The 13,784-nt window shown below is 32.5% G+C and overlaps 2 protein-coding genes across 2 annotated transcripts in view; both read right to left on the bottom strand.

Moving 5' to 3' along the window:
- Positions 1-2,087: 2,087 nt before the first annotated feature.
- LOC108360128 (uncharacterized) lies at positions 2,088-6,263 on the bottom strand. Its single transcript, XM_017612310.1, has 3 exons — positions 6,008-6,263; positions 2,445-2,582; positions 2,088-2,381 (listed from the first exon to the last, which is right to left on the bottom strand). Exons 1-3 carry the CDS (start codon positions 6,185-6,187, stop codon positions 2,295-2,297), a joined length of 405 nt encoding a protein of 134 aa, XP_017467799.1. The 5' UTR covers positions 6,188-6,263; the 3' UTR covers positions 2,088-2,294.
- Cadps (calcium-dependent secretion activator 1) overlaps positions 6,218-13,784 on the bottom strand; it is a 390,371-nt gene continuing 382,804 nt past the window's right edge. Inside the window, exon 23 of the mRNA XM_017612228.1 lies at positions 6,218-6,272. Coding sequence (XP_017467717.1) covers positions 6,270-6,272 — 3 coding nt within the window. The 3' untranslated portion in view covers positions 6,218-6,269. The remainder of the gene's footprint in view (positions 6,273-13,784) is intronic.

Consider the following 13,784-nt stretch of genomic DNA (forward strand, 5'->3'; position numbering starts at 1 on the left):
ACTGAAAATGTAATAAATAAAAATTTAAATACAATAGAAATGAACGCATTTTATTTCAACGGTTTAGTATTGTTTAATTCAAATTTAGTTTTATTGCTGTTGGCAAGGCAGGTATGTACATATTGTGCATTAAACATTTCATATACATATATATATATACAGTCATGTGAAAAATAATAGCTACATGACATTTTGACCAGTTTTTACTATTTTTCTTTTGTTTGTTTCATGATTATTATGTGTTTTATAAAAATACGGCTAATTACCTAACAAAAACCATAAGTCCAAATTTCAAACTTTGTAGAAAAATTAGAAAAATTCAACAAATTGGTACAAAGAAACCAAACTTTTTATTAAGAATTTCTATAAAAATATATAAAATACAAAAAAGTATGCAGTTTTATAGCCCATTAAATTCTAGCTCAATAAAGTGCAAGTTTGAAGTGGCTAATAATTCGCGTTGATTTTTGATCATCTTTTTGCTGAGGGTATCAAGAATCTTCTCCATACAAAGTATGCATGTTCAACAATTATTATTTGTTTTATAGCGGAAAATAATACCACCGGAAAAAATATCTAAAATCAACGCGAGTTCTAGACGCTTGAAACTTTTTTAAGCTAGAATTTAATGGCCTATAAAGCTGCATACTTGGAAATTTTCCAAAAATTCCTAAGAAAAATTTGTTTTTGTTGTAAACATTTTTTGAACTTCTCTAATTTTTCTACAAAGTTTGAAATTTGGACTTAAGGTTTTTTGTAGATAATTAACTGTATATTAATAAAAAAAATAATAATAAACATGAAACAAACAAAAAAAAAATAGTAAAAGCTGGTCAACATGTCGTTTAGATATTATTTTTCACTCAATTTACTCAACAAAACTCTCAAATATCAAAAGTGGAGCTGTCATTTGTATACATATGTATGTACCTGGCAGCACACATATGTACATATTAACGCACATATCGTGATCAGGACCATTACATAAGTTCCAGTGCTTTGGTACTTACAAAAAGTGCTTTGGTTCTTACAAAAATACTCCCACTTCGGATTATGAAGGTATAACTACGGTGATTACAATTAGTTTGGAAAAAGTGCATATTATATCGTCGCTGGAATAATGAAATAGTGTAACATGAAAAGTATAGTTTTGAGAAAAACGAATTGAAAGTTTTTATAAACCATTACAAATCATACAAATACAATTTCTTTTTTCGGGAATAAATTAGTGAGCCAAAGAGATATTTAAGAAAACTAAAGATTTTGCTAATAGATTAAAGGATTGTCTATCCAATGGTGCAATTATCGAATAATAGTGTATGTGTCATTTACACTGTTTCTTTATTCGAGCGACGATATAACAAAATTTTTCGTTTGTGCTTTTAAAAGTAACTGCAAGTAATCTTTTTGTAGTTTAAGTAAAAATTTTAAGTACCAATACATCAGTATGGCTGTATTATTAAACGCATCAATGGAAAGCATCAGTCTCTTTTTATTTCCACATCAAATGAGATTAAAGTATCCAAATTGTGCAACTTTATTTAAAATTGGTATTTCTGCATGGTTCCGCTTATTGAACTTTACTTCGCAATGATTTAGAAATGCAATATAATGATGCTTTGAATTAATGTGTTTAAGAAGACAGCCGTAATTATGTACTTTTACTTGCACACAATATTGGAACGATTACTTGTAAATATTTTTAAAAACACAAACGACTATAAAAGGAAACGTAAGGACCGTAAATATACTTTCAAAATCCGAAGTGCGAGTTATTTATTCCCTACACTTTGCACATATTTTGTAAGTACATATCGTCCCGTTTCTGCCTTAACCACGTATCTACAATTTTTGGGAAAATAAATATTACCACTTATAACAGCTGTTTAAGCGTCACACTATTTGAAAATAGAACAAAGAATTAATGAGGGTTCCCACTACTGTTAGTGGAACCAGAAATATTAAGTAAAAAAATGCGTTTATTGTATCCTAGGGGAAGAAATTAAGCATTTTTTCTTACACTCTCTAAAATACCTCTTTTGCAGATACGAGGTTAAGGCAGAAACGGGACGATATGTATGTTTGTCTATACATACATAAATATGTATGCATTACTTAAAAAAATAATATTATTAAAATTGCATTTCTTCTTCTCCTTCTCTTGGAATCTCAGTACAAGTTTATATACTTCTGTCTTAAATTCGACAGCTAATGCAGGAAACTTTGTGTGCCAATCACGTCCATTTGCCGTAATGAAACTGCCTATGTCCGCGTTCCACTACTTTAGTATACGATTAATCGTCATTACGCCGTCGTTTGGCAACAATGGTTGGTGTCTGAGTGTTCTCATTTTCATCAATGGTATCCAAAGTACCCAAGTCCTACAAGGAAACCAAATTAATAATGCAATAGAACATAATATTCAGTAAATTATGCATACATACCTCTGATAAATTTGAAATTGTTGGTGCCTCCAATCGCAAAGTCGGCTCTAGAAACTTTAACAAATGGCAGATCTGTGGTGGTGGCTTGGTAGAAGCTCCTTGTCCACTCTTTGTTGAATTCATTTTGTTAAAAGTTGTCTGTAATAGCATGTATGCATTTAAACAATGAAATATGAAATGTCTCGGAAAGTGGATATAGTGATAGAACTTTTTAGAAAAGTATCGATAGTAGTACTCATATGGAATACTCTAAAAAAGTATCGATACCAGTACTCATATTTGCAAAAAGTATCGATAATACTTGTACTTCCAAGTATTCTCAAAGGAAACGCAAAAAGCAAACAAAAATCAGATTGCTTTGCTTTTTTCACCCCTTCCTATTAGTAAATTGTAAAGGAGTTATTGGAATAAACTTCCAATAAGATTATTTTTACATGCGTAAATTAAATGTTTATAGCAAAAGGTTTTTTTCAAGTTTTTAAAAACGAATATTTTATAATTGTTGGACGGGTACATGTATTTATTAATAACTTTACTTTGAAAATGAAAAGCAAATGTAGAAGACCAGAAGAAAATGTGTTGAAGCCCATTCTCTATTGGAAAGATAAAATCTCTTTCATAAAAATTTTCTTCAAGAATGGGCTGGATTTCGAATTCACAACGAAGGTAGAATAGATGGGTTAACGACGGCTGCCTTATGCTGGAAAGTGGCCAAGTTGTCGAGTCAGATGACCATCCTCTTCCACCATTCATTATCAAAGGGGAGGCAAGATATTCGTTTTTCAATTATTTAAACATTTTTACCCGAAGCCAATGCTGAAATGACCGCTACATTTTCTTCTAGGTTGTGTAAAACTTTCATAACTGTGTAAATTACCAGTAGCATACCAGAACAAAATATGTATTAATTATTAGTATGGGAGTATACATATTGTCGCCCGCCGTGTCGTAGCCAGGATTTTGGGAAGAGGGGCCATGAAAAAAAATCTGCGATAATTTTAAGGTGAGACCCACAATAGCTAGAGGCGTCGCCCATGTGTATTCTTTCATACATATATGAGGCATTTTTACCGTTATATATTTTTTGTCTAAGTGAGAAGGACAATAGGTTTGCTCGTAGACTGTACAAGGGTTTTATAAAGCTCTGAATTAAGGCCTTTTTCACGCTCTACATGCATATATATATATATATATATTTTTATAAGCCTCTTCTTTTATGCGGGTTTCTCTTCCATTTCGTGATTAGTGCAAATCCCCTACAAATTTAAACTTTTAGACATCTATAAAATTTCTTCAAGCAAAGTTATAGATGCACTTCTATAAATTTTAGGTTTCAAAGAAATTGCGCATTCCCTTCTGGAAGTAGGGTTTGTCTTCACGGTGGAGAGAATACAGAAGGTGGCGGTGATGGCAATACCGCTAATCGGCTCTCACTGAATTTGACAGAATCAGCTGTTTTGCTGACGTCACAGTCGAGATGACAGCAGTAGTGATGTGCTGAGTCAATACTTTTAAGTATCCAATACTCTCGACACTCGGGACCGAAACATTTAGGTTTCGAATAAAAGCGCACATAGGCCAAAAATATGAAAAAAACGGTTCAGGGGAGACTCGCCTATCTACACCCGAATGTAGGAGCCAATAGAGCTTTTAATACTGATTCAAACGAAAGATGTATATATGTCGGTTCGAGGCCATAATACAGAGAAACTCTTACTTGTTTGAAGCATTTTTGTTCCAGCTGAATCGGACGATATCATTTTTGTAGGCAGATTCTGTAACCAGTCAGCGACAATTTTCGAATCGGTATCGGTTTTGTTGACGTATGATATGAAATATTTTTACGTCAATAAGTGTGATATCGATCCGAAACTTGTCGTTAACAGTACCGGGTACCGATAAAGAAGTATTGGGTACCGAAACCTTTTTTAAGTATGAGGTACCGACAATTCAGCACATCACTAGAGAGCAGTATTATTTGCCGCTCTCAGTTGTAAACTCTACGGTGACCTCACGCCAAAATTACTCTCACGAATTGTGCTGCAATCGGCGCAATCTTGTATTATATCATTCTTGGTTTGTCTTAATAAATATCATGAATGCTCTTCAGTCATACCTTCCGGCTCTTTATGGACGGGAGAGAAAAGGAAGTGGAATTTTATAACAGCATTTTCAGACCGAGAAAACTGTTATTACTCTCTGTTTACTATTACTTTAAACTCTCTTGTATTTCTGGTAGACCAATGTGTAGATATTTAGCTCGAAACCGGAAACCGGCCCAACGTGCAAAAATACACTAGGCTTTTCAGACGGTCTTAAATAGGCTTTTCGGAGCTTAATATTTACATGCATAATCCAATAATCGATAATCTCAAATATTTATAAAAATTAATTTGCCATTAGTATGAAATAAAAAAATTACAAATCAGAAGAATAAAATGGTATTGTGTTATTAAATCGAAAGTAAAAAAATAGTGCTTTGTTGGCGAAGGGGGGGGCGGATCTATCCCCCCAATCCGCTCCCCTGGCTACGCCACTGGTCGCCCGTATACCATAAACATGTGTAAAAATGAAAATTTTGGGAAATCAAGTTTGAAAGATTTTTTTTGTTTGCGAAACTTAACTCTGCATTTATTCAATTGAAATTGTAAAATATTTACTTTCCGTGACGCATCACGATGCAGCGAAACAAAGCTGGAGCCTTCCGCGGACTGCTAATCCTCTCTTTCTCGATTCGACAGCATCCACCCTTTCTCTGACGCCACATTATCATTTTTTCGCACTAGTGATGAATATTAAAATTTCATATTGTACCTATTTGCTTAAAATTTGTACCTAAACAGTAAACATGTATTTTTTGTGCATATATTTTTGATAGTTGGTGGACTACATCTTCCTTCTGTACCATAACAATTTTTGGACATACATGAAACTATAATTTACTACCTTCCAAATGTACCTAAAATAATGTGCTTGTACCGAATGTACTTTCAAATTTAAGAAGCTGAAGAGTAGGCACAATTCACACTAGGTTTACATCACTATTTCGCACCACTTGTTCTCTTCTTCCTCTTCTTCTTCAAAGTTATTTTTTACACTCTCATTCTCATAATAATGTGACGTCACACCCAGTTGCTCTCAGCTTGATCGGAGCAATCTTGTATTCCATCATTCTTGTGTAGGCATGGTATTCTGGGTTTTGGTATAACATAGAACATCCAAATATTAACCAAGCCAACCCAATAACGCAAAACTGATAAATTTGCACATTCATGCTTCTGGCATGAGGGTGACGATATGTGAATTAAAAACTTTAAAGGCGTCTTTCTCGGTTTTTCGGCTTTTTAAATTATGACAGTATTGAAGTAAATGAGCTTTATGTTCATTTTCATAACATTCATATTGGATATTGAAGTTAATATTCGAACGTTCGCCACAATATTTATTGGGTAATTAAAAAAAAAATTTAAAAAAAAAGTTCTCGATACTACGCAGTACTCATGGAAAGTATCGATATTCTGTACTCGGTACTCGTATCGTTCTATCACTAAGTGCATACATACCCGGAAGGAGCAACGCAAACTGTTGCACTTGTTTTTTATTTCGGACGGTGCCATCTGCATTTCGCCAGCTATCTCCTTCCAGTAAATGTCGATCTTTATAAGTATGTAGTAAGAATATTCCAGGTTCCTTCTCTTAGCTGTATGTGCTCGATCAATTTCTCCGTCTCCGCGCTTGTCCATTTTTCTTCGAGTTTCCGTGTTCTCTTCTTTGCTGGGCTGCTATCTTGGGATGCAGATGCGATGATTTCGTGGCTTTCTTCCATTACTTGTAATTAAAGTATTACAATTCAAACAGCAGATATAGTTTTTATTAAAAGAACAATAAACTTTTACCAAATTCTTGCAAAAATAGCACAATTAGTATCCCACTACTGCTTTGTATGTTTATTCTTAAAAAATGCGGGAAAATGTCAACTGGTTGTCAATTTGATTTGTGATGCCATTTGACAATATTTTGATTGATAAGCACAAGTTGTGGTGTTTTCACTGAGTTGCCATTTTGTTACTAAAACTTTTGTCATAGATTGACAATAGATGCCAACGGCACCGAATGGCAAGCGCTTTCATTAATTTGACAAAATGTGCCATTGAATTTGACATAGCCATAAGTTTTATGATTTTTTTGTTGACGCTGAAGCATATTTTCTTGTATATAAAAACGAATTCGAGCATCCGTTGCATGCAGAAAATGAGCGAAGAATTAGTGAAAAATAAAGTATTTATAAAACAGTTGTAAAAACTCCTCGTAACTACCTACATAAACTTTATTGATTGACTGTATGTCCATGTGCCAATTCCATTCAAAACAAAGAAGGACGAGTTTGGGACCTCACAAGACGTAAACATAATAAATAAAAAAATGTATATATGTAAGTTTCAAATGTTATTTACTAAGTATATGGAAATGTACATACAATTGATTCGTTAACATGAAAATTCTAAAATTATTTTTCCATTTCGTGTTTTTTTGTTTTTAATTTTTTTTATATTATTGTTGTCATAGATACATACATACATATGTACATGTATTATTGGCGGAAGCGGTTGTGGTGGTGGTGGTGAGGATCATGTTCGCCGATTAATTGTTTTTGGTGGTGTTGGTGATATTGTTGTTCAATTGTAGTGTTCTGTTGTTATGACGTTTTTTTTTTGGTTTTTGGCTCCCAATTTGTAACAGCACAATAAAATTGTGTGTCTGCGCTTGTTTTGTTTATTTGCTTATAAATCGGTTATGTTTTATTGCATGGACTTGGCTCATAGCATCAAGGAGTTTTATTTTACAGAAGATCCGTTCAATTTTCTAGTTCTCTATCTGCAACTATCCCGCAAGACTTACGTTTATATAAGCGTTATTACTGGTTATGGAATGATTAAATTTAATACATATTTTTAATTTATTTGTTATTTCTATAAAATTTAATAATATTTACTATCCTCTCGCCTAAATAATTCAACATGTACAATACATTTGAATATATATGCATATGTACTGTACATGCCTCTGAATTGAAGTAATTATATAATAATTATATAGCAAAAATGTTGCTGATAATATGAAAAGAAATCCCGAAAACTAATGTAGTTCGGGAAGTCAATGCATTATTTACTTTTATAAATATATATGTACATATGTACACACTACTTACAGTGACTAATTCGATTCAAGGTTATTAAGTTCTAGTTAAAAGGTTTTGAAATCACCTAAAATATGAAAAGTGGTCCAAAAGTAATGTCATAAATAAAAGGCCAATACTAAACTTCAAAAAACTCATATGTGTAGGCAGTTAGTCCATCATTCATCAGAAAAACTGGTGAAAACCTAAATGAGGGCAGTCATAAGCATTCTTCTTGAAATAAAAAGGATCTAAAAACACTTTTTGATTTTTAAGAATGTACATATGTAGCCCAAGGAGATGCTAATTAAAAAGTTGAATCCTTGTTTTAAAAATTAAATCGTTTAGTTTTTTTTTGTGAACGCCCCATTTTTTTCAAATAAATTTGTAAGATGCAAAGTTTTTTGTTTAGAAGAATTTTTTTAGGTAAATTCAAAGGGTTGATTACACTGGATCACAAATTTTAATTTGATTTTTGTTCTCCAAACGCCATTATCCAATGTAGAAGCGCCCGCTGATTCCAAAAATCAAGTTAATTTTTTATTCTATGAATACGTTTTCGAGATATTTTCAATTTACCGTTATTCAGCTTAAAACAAAACGTGGTTCCACTTAGTCACTTATATCTCATGAACAGCGCCGAAGAAAATAAACAAGGAAAAATTAATTTTAAGCGCTTAGATAAGCACTAAAACATTGGTAAATATGCTTGCAAATATGCTCGCAAAAGAACAAAATTTAAGTGCATTTTGATGTTTTTTTTTATTCACTGTGTTTCAAGGATTGATTACAATGAGCAATCAAGTGTTGCTTTATATACTCAAATAACACAGATCTGCGCTGGTCGTTGAAATTTTTTTAAATATTCGTTATTCTCCATTTGAGATAAATCATTTTTAATCTCTTCAATCAAATTTTTAAAATTTGTATCCAAACAGAAATATAATTGAATTTAACCTGGTTTTATGTTATTATTTGTAAAAATTTCTTTAGCTCGACGAATAAAAAAACGTCCAAGAAATGGTCAAGCAAAATTTATTTAGCCAAAGCAGTACACAGTTCTTAAGAAATTTGCTACGATTTCTACTATGGTATGTTTAAGTTTGTCTGTGAAGAGTACAAGGCACCTTTGTTTTGAACAGAAATATATGCCCGTTTTATTATTTCGTAAGGAAAAGTGAGAGGCTGTAAAATATAAGATGCCAAAACTGCTTAGACACAACCTTTCACACACACGAAATAATAGAAATTTATTTCTTAACCGTTTTCTTAAAAGGTTCGTACCTAGCTTTATACATTGAAATAAGCAAAATAAGCATGATCTTTGAAATTAAGCTTGGAAACCCTGAATAAGCAAAATAAGCAATTCCAAGTAAAGTTTAAACTTTTCGGCCCCGCTCATGAACCACTTTAATAAACGGAAAATGGAATACGGTAAATGAAAGCTAACAAAATTTTCCATAATACATTACTTTCCGATAGGACTGATAGTTTCTGCCAAATTAATATATTATACCAGTTTTTTTTGATAAACAAAATAAAAAATCAAATTTAACCAGGAGAAAAATTAAAAACTACCAGATTCACTGTAACATTCTTGCAGTTCTGAAAGCCCGTTCCTTTACAAACAAATCAAGTTACTAATGAAGCAAATCGATGGATAAATAAAGAAGTAATGAGTGGTCAAATGAAAATGCGCAAAGATTTTTTATATGAGAAATGAGCAGGAAATACTGTTACTTATACGCCATGTACACCTATGCAGCACCCTTTTATTCCATATATTTAATACTTCCATATTTTCAGCAACCTATCTGCGCAATGTGTTTGGATTCAGCAATCAAAGGGAGATGTTTTGAGCCAAATGTACGTTTTGCGCATGCGCAGGTTTTCCATGGATTAGTATCTGTGAATATATGTGACAATGCGCACATTCAAGCGAATTTGACGTATCCTCAGTAGCGCTTGAAAATAAATTGGAAGGGGGTTCTTTTACTTAGGGGGTGGTTATACCCCTTTTTTGACGAAGTTTGCTTATAAAAACTGAAACTTTATGAAGAAGTGTTAGAATTTTATTCTAAAGCTACCAGGAAATCAAAAAAATTTTAAATTTTTAAAATGATTACCAAATTATTATTTTAGAATGTTTAACTCAAACTGAATAAAGATTCACTCACTATTCCGGTAAAATAGAATAAATAACAATATTAACTTATTAAAAATTGTAGTGATCTTCATATAATATTCGCAATGTGCATTTGAAATTTTTTTTCGCCATTTTTTTTAATAAAAGTAGAGCTCATTATCTAACAAAAACTATGTAAATCCAAAGTCCAAACATTCTGAAAAAAAAATTTAAAAAAAGCCAAGAAAGTTTTATTAGAATCGCAAGATTTTTAGTTATAATTTGTGCAAATTAACTGCGTACCAAAATACGCATGTAAAGCTATTTTATTTAATTAATCTCTTTTTTCACATAAAAAGAGTCAGTGCGACATTTCGATAATTTTATTTATTATGAAATTCATGAAGTTAAATTTAAACTGAAAATTCCCTGTAATTTTCTTTTAACGTTCCGCCACTGCGATTTGTTTTGAATTCAAGTGTAATTTTATGAATACGATTACTCGGTTTTCCCTTTCTTTTTTTATACATCTGTACTTTAATGCTGACTGCACTTGTAGATACTGCCAATATAGAAGAACATATTACAAGGCAATTTGGCACAGAACCTGTTATTTTTAAAAGTTTTCTTCTGGGCGATTCCACTGTCACGGGTTGGATACTTGTACAGAAAAAATTTTCTTTCTTGTTTAAATTTAAGTATAAAGTAGTCAACAATTCTACATTTTGATAAAGCTGCACCTGATTGACTATTATACGAGTTTTTACAAAATACGAAAAAAGTTCCAAATTACTTTTATATGGAAAAAATCTGATTTATATCTTCTCTCACGGATGGGACAAAAAGAACCTGCTTTTTGGAGCAGATATATTTTACGGAAACTCTGCGAATTTATTTCACTTTTCTGTATGAACTTGATGTCTTATAATAAAACAAAGAACCAGGAACACAAACAAAGCAAAAACTACAAAAAAATGATGGCTTTATTATACAAAAAATCCCAAATTCCTCTGTCACGCGTGGGACAACGTTTGTCACGGGTAGGACACGAACGAATTTTTATATGAACAGGAGCTTTTAGTGTGGTCCATATACAAAGATTAGTTACTAAAAATATAAGAAGCCAAGTAGGGGTTAAATTCACTCATGTTTTATCTTAGGATGGTGCCTTTTATATAGAAGAAAATGCTTAGCACCGTCAGCCAAAAAAAATAGTAAAAATGACCGCGATTTCCTAGCGTCTTGAAATTATCACTTTTACCTACTTAAATTTAATGGACTACAAAACTGCATACCTAAAAATTCTGAACAAAAAGTTAAAATTTTTTGGGTGTAATTGTTAGTTTGTTGAATTTTTATAATTTTTGTAAGAAGTTTGAAATGTGGATATATGTGGTTCTGGTTAGGTAATGTGCTAGACTTTTATAAAAAAAAAAAACTATAAACATTAGATTAACAAAATAAAAAAACAAAACTGGTCAAAATGTTACTTAACTTAATCAGGTGACCACAAGGGTATATAGATAATGGACGAGTCCGCGCACCCCCTCCTCCCCTGTGTCCAACTCAACAAATAAATAAAGCTTATCAGCCCTGTAAACCTACATCTGACAACTGTCCTGCACATAGCTGTCACGGGTGGGACATGCTTCTCTGTTGAAATATTCTTATCTAACTACGTGGAAACGACAAGGCAATTGTGGTAAATATTTGCAATGAATTTCTAACATTATGTAACAAACACGAAACACGAATTATGAATCGCAAGTTATTTGACAGTGCATTCAACACAACCTATTTTAAACTCAATCAAAAAATTTACTTAGAATTTGATTTCAAAACGTAAAAAAGGTAATACAAATGCATTAAAGGTATACTCCAGGGTACCCATTGTGGGCCACTGTTATTTCTAATATTTATAAACGATTTACAAAATTGCTTTAAGTTTGCCAAGTGCCTAATGTTTGCGGATGACGTCAAACTTTTTTCCACTGTACGCGATGTATCCATACTATGAATTATACTCAAATAAAATCGAAAGAGTTCAAAATTTTTTTTTGCAAAAATCGCATTGCGGAAGGTGATCTTCCTTTATATATTAGTAGACGTAAATTGCTGGGTCTGCAGTCCTTGCACGGCAGAAGAAACTTGTTTAAGGGACTTGCGCTCCCTTAAAAAGTACCAATCTCGTGAATCCCGTAAATCCCTAATTACATCCCTGCGGCCACCACTATAAGCATCCCTGCGGTAGTTGGAAGTCCACCAATCGCAAGGGAATTGCTTACCATAGGCGCACTGGAATCCCCTTCCAGTGTTGCCTATAAAATGAAAATTACAACCGTTCCACCGTCTTCTTTTTTGCATCAACTTACAACCAGTGGACATCGAGGAGCCGTTTGTTTTGATCTATATCTACGCAGGATTTCATACCTCATCGTGGGATTTTACCAGCAAGCGTAACATTCTAAACCGTATCATATTCTATTTTATATCCCCATAGCAATTTGCCCCTTAACTTGCGATGTTCTTTATTTATATACTGCCATAACTGCTCTGCAACTATTTTTTAATATTTAATTCGCATGCTTCACATTTGCGCTAAATAAGAAATGAATTCATTACCATTGTTAATTAGTACATAAGCTTCGCAAAGTTGAATAAAAACCTTAATTTGAAAAACTACATCGCAATCTCGTAATTTCTTAACAAAACTATTTTTCCATAATCTTCATTCATAATGTTGTAAATAGAAACATCAATTGTGAGGATTTATCCAATTTGGTCAATATATATAATCCTCCGCGAAATCTAAGGAATAATCGTAGGCAGAGTGCATTCCACTAATTACGCCATTAACGAACCGATTGCTAGGTGCGTTTGACTGTGCAACACATACATATGCTAGCGTTATTGATATTAATCTTAGCTTAAGGATGTTCAAGCTGAATTTGTATAGTATTTTTAATTAAATAAATAAAATATTATAATTAGTCTGTAAGAATTTAATTCTTTAGACTGAACTAAATAAGAAAATAAATAAATAAAATAAATAAATAAATATTGTTAAATTGGTTCCTATGATATATGTGATTAAGTGTAACCACTTTTTGTTTTAAGCTGAATAACGGTAAATTGAAAATATCTTGAAAACTTATCCATAGAATAATAAATTAATTCGATTTTCGGAATCAGCGAGCAAGTCTTTATAGGAATTGGATAGTGGCATCCATTGAACATTTTTGCTGTAAACCAGTGTTATCATATGAAGCCTTAAAATTGCAGTTGTTTGAACAAGCTCCGCTAAAATTTGTCCCGTTTTTTTGTTTTTTGCTATTCGTAGCTGGTTTTTCGTACCCGTTCTTCAAACAAAAAATGCATCTGTGATGTGGAACGGCCTTGTAAGTCACTGCCAATAGCTGCACACGTGTCTCTGCTATTTTATATTACTTATTTTTTTTTGAATTTTCGCGCTTTCACTCGTACTTTTTTTCTTTTTGTTTCTGTTGTATTCTTTGTAATTAATGTCCGAAAAAAGAAGAAAGAGTTACTTTTGACCGTAGCTATATAGAATGAAACTCTAAATTTATGCAATAATTAAAGTACTGTATAGGAGATTTTTTCTTTGGTTTGAATTTTTAACTTTTGTATAAATGTACGACGCGGGGTGACATAATGCACATGACCATAAGGTCTATTAACATTGCGACCATTTCTAAGGGACGTGGGGCCATTTTGAATTTGACTTTATAGCCTTCTACGGAATTTTGGATTTCAGTAACCACTTACCTTTATCTGAACGCGTCTGTTCTTCATTCAACCTCATCAGCCAAAGGTAACAAGTTTTGTCGTAAGTTAATGACGGTAGAATGGTTTACAGATGGATTCAGTTAGAAGTAACCAACCATTTAAGCATAAGGGGTGGAAATAGGAGTGTACGACGCCCAACTATCTAAAGTTTTAGAAAACTTTTACTGGTTTTGCGTTCTCGTACCCAAAAAACTTGCAAAGTAGGGGAAATTGAGAGAGCAAAATGGGACAG

The sequence above is a fragment of the Rhagoletis zephyria genome, unplaced genomic scaffold, assembly GCF_001687245.7.
Source record: "Rhagoletis zephyria isolate East Lansing unplaced genomic scaffold, Rhagoletis_zephyria_1.1 Rzeph_scaffold_00014, whole genome shotgun sequence".
Lineage (NCBI taxonomy): Eukaryota > Metazoa > Arthropoda > Insecta > Diptera > Tephritidae > Rhagoletis > Rhagoletis zephyria.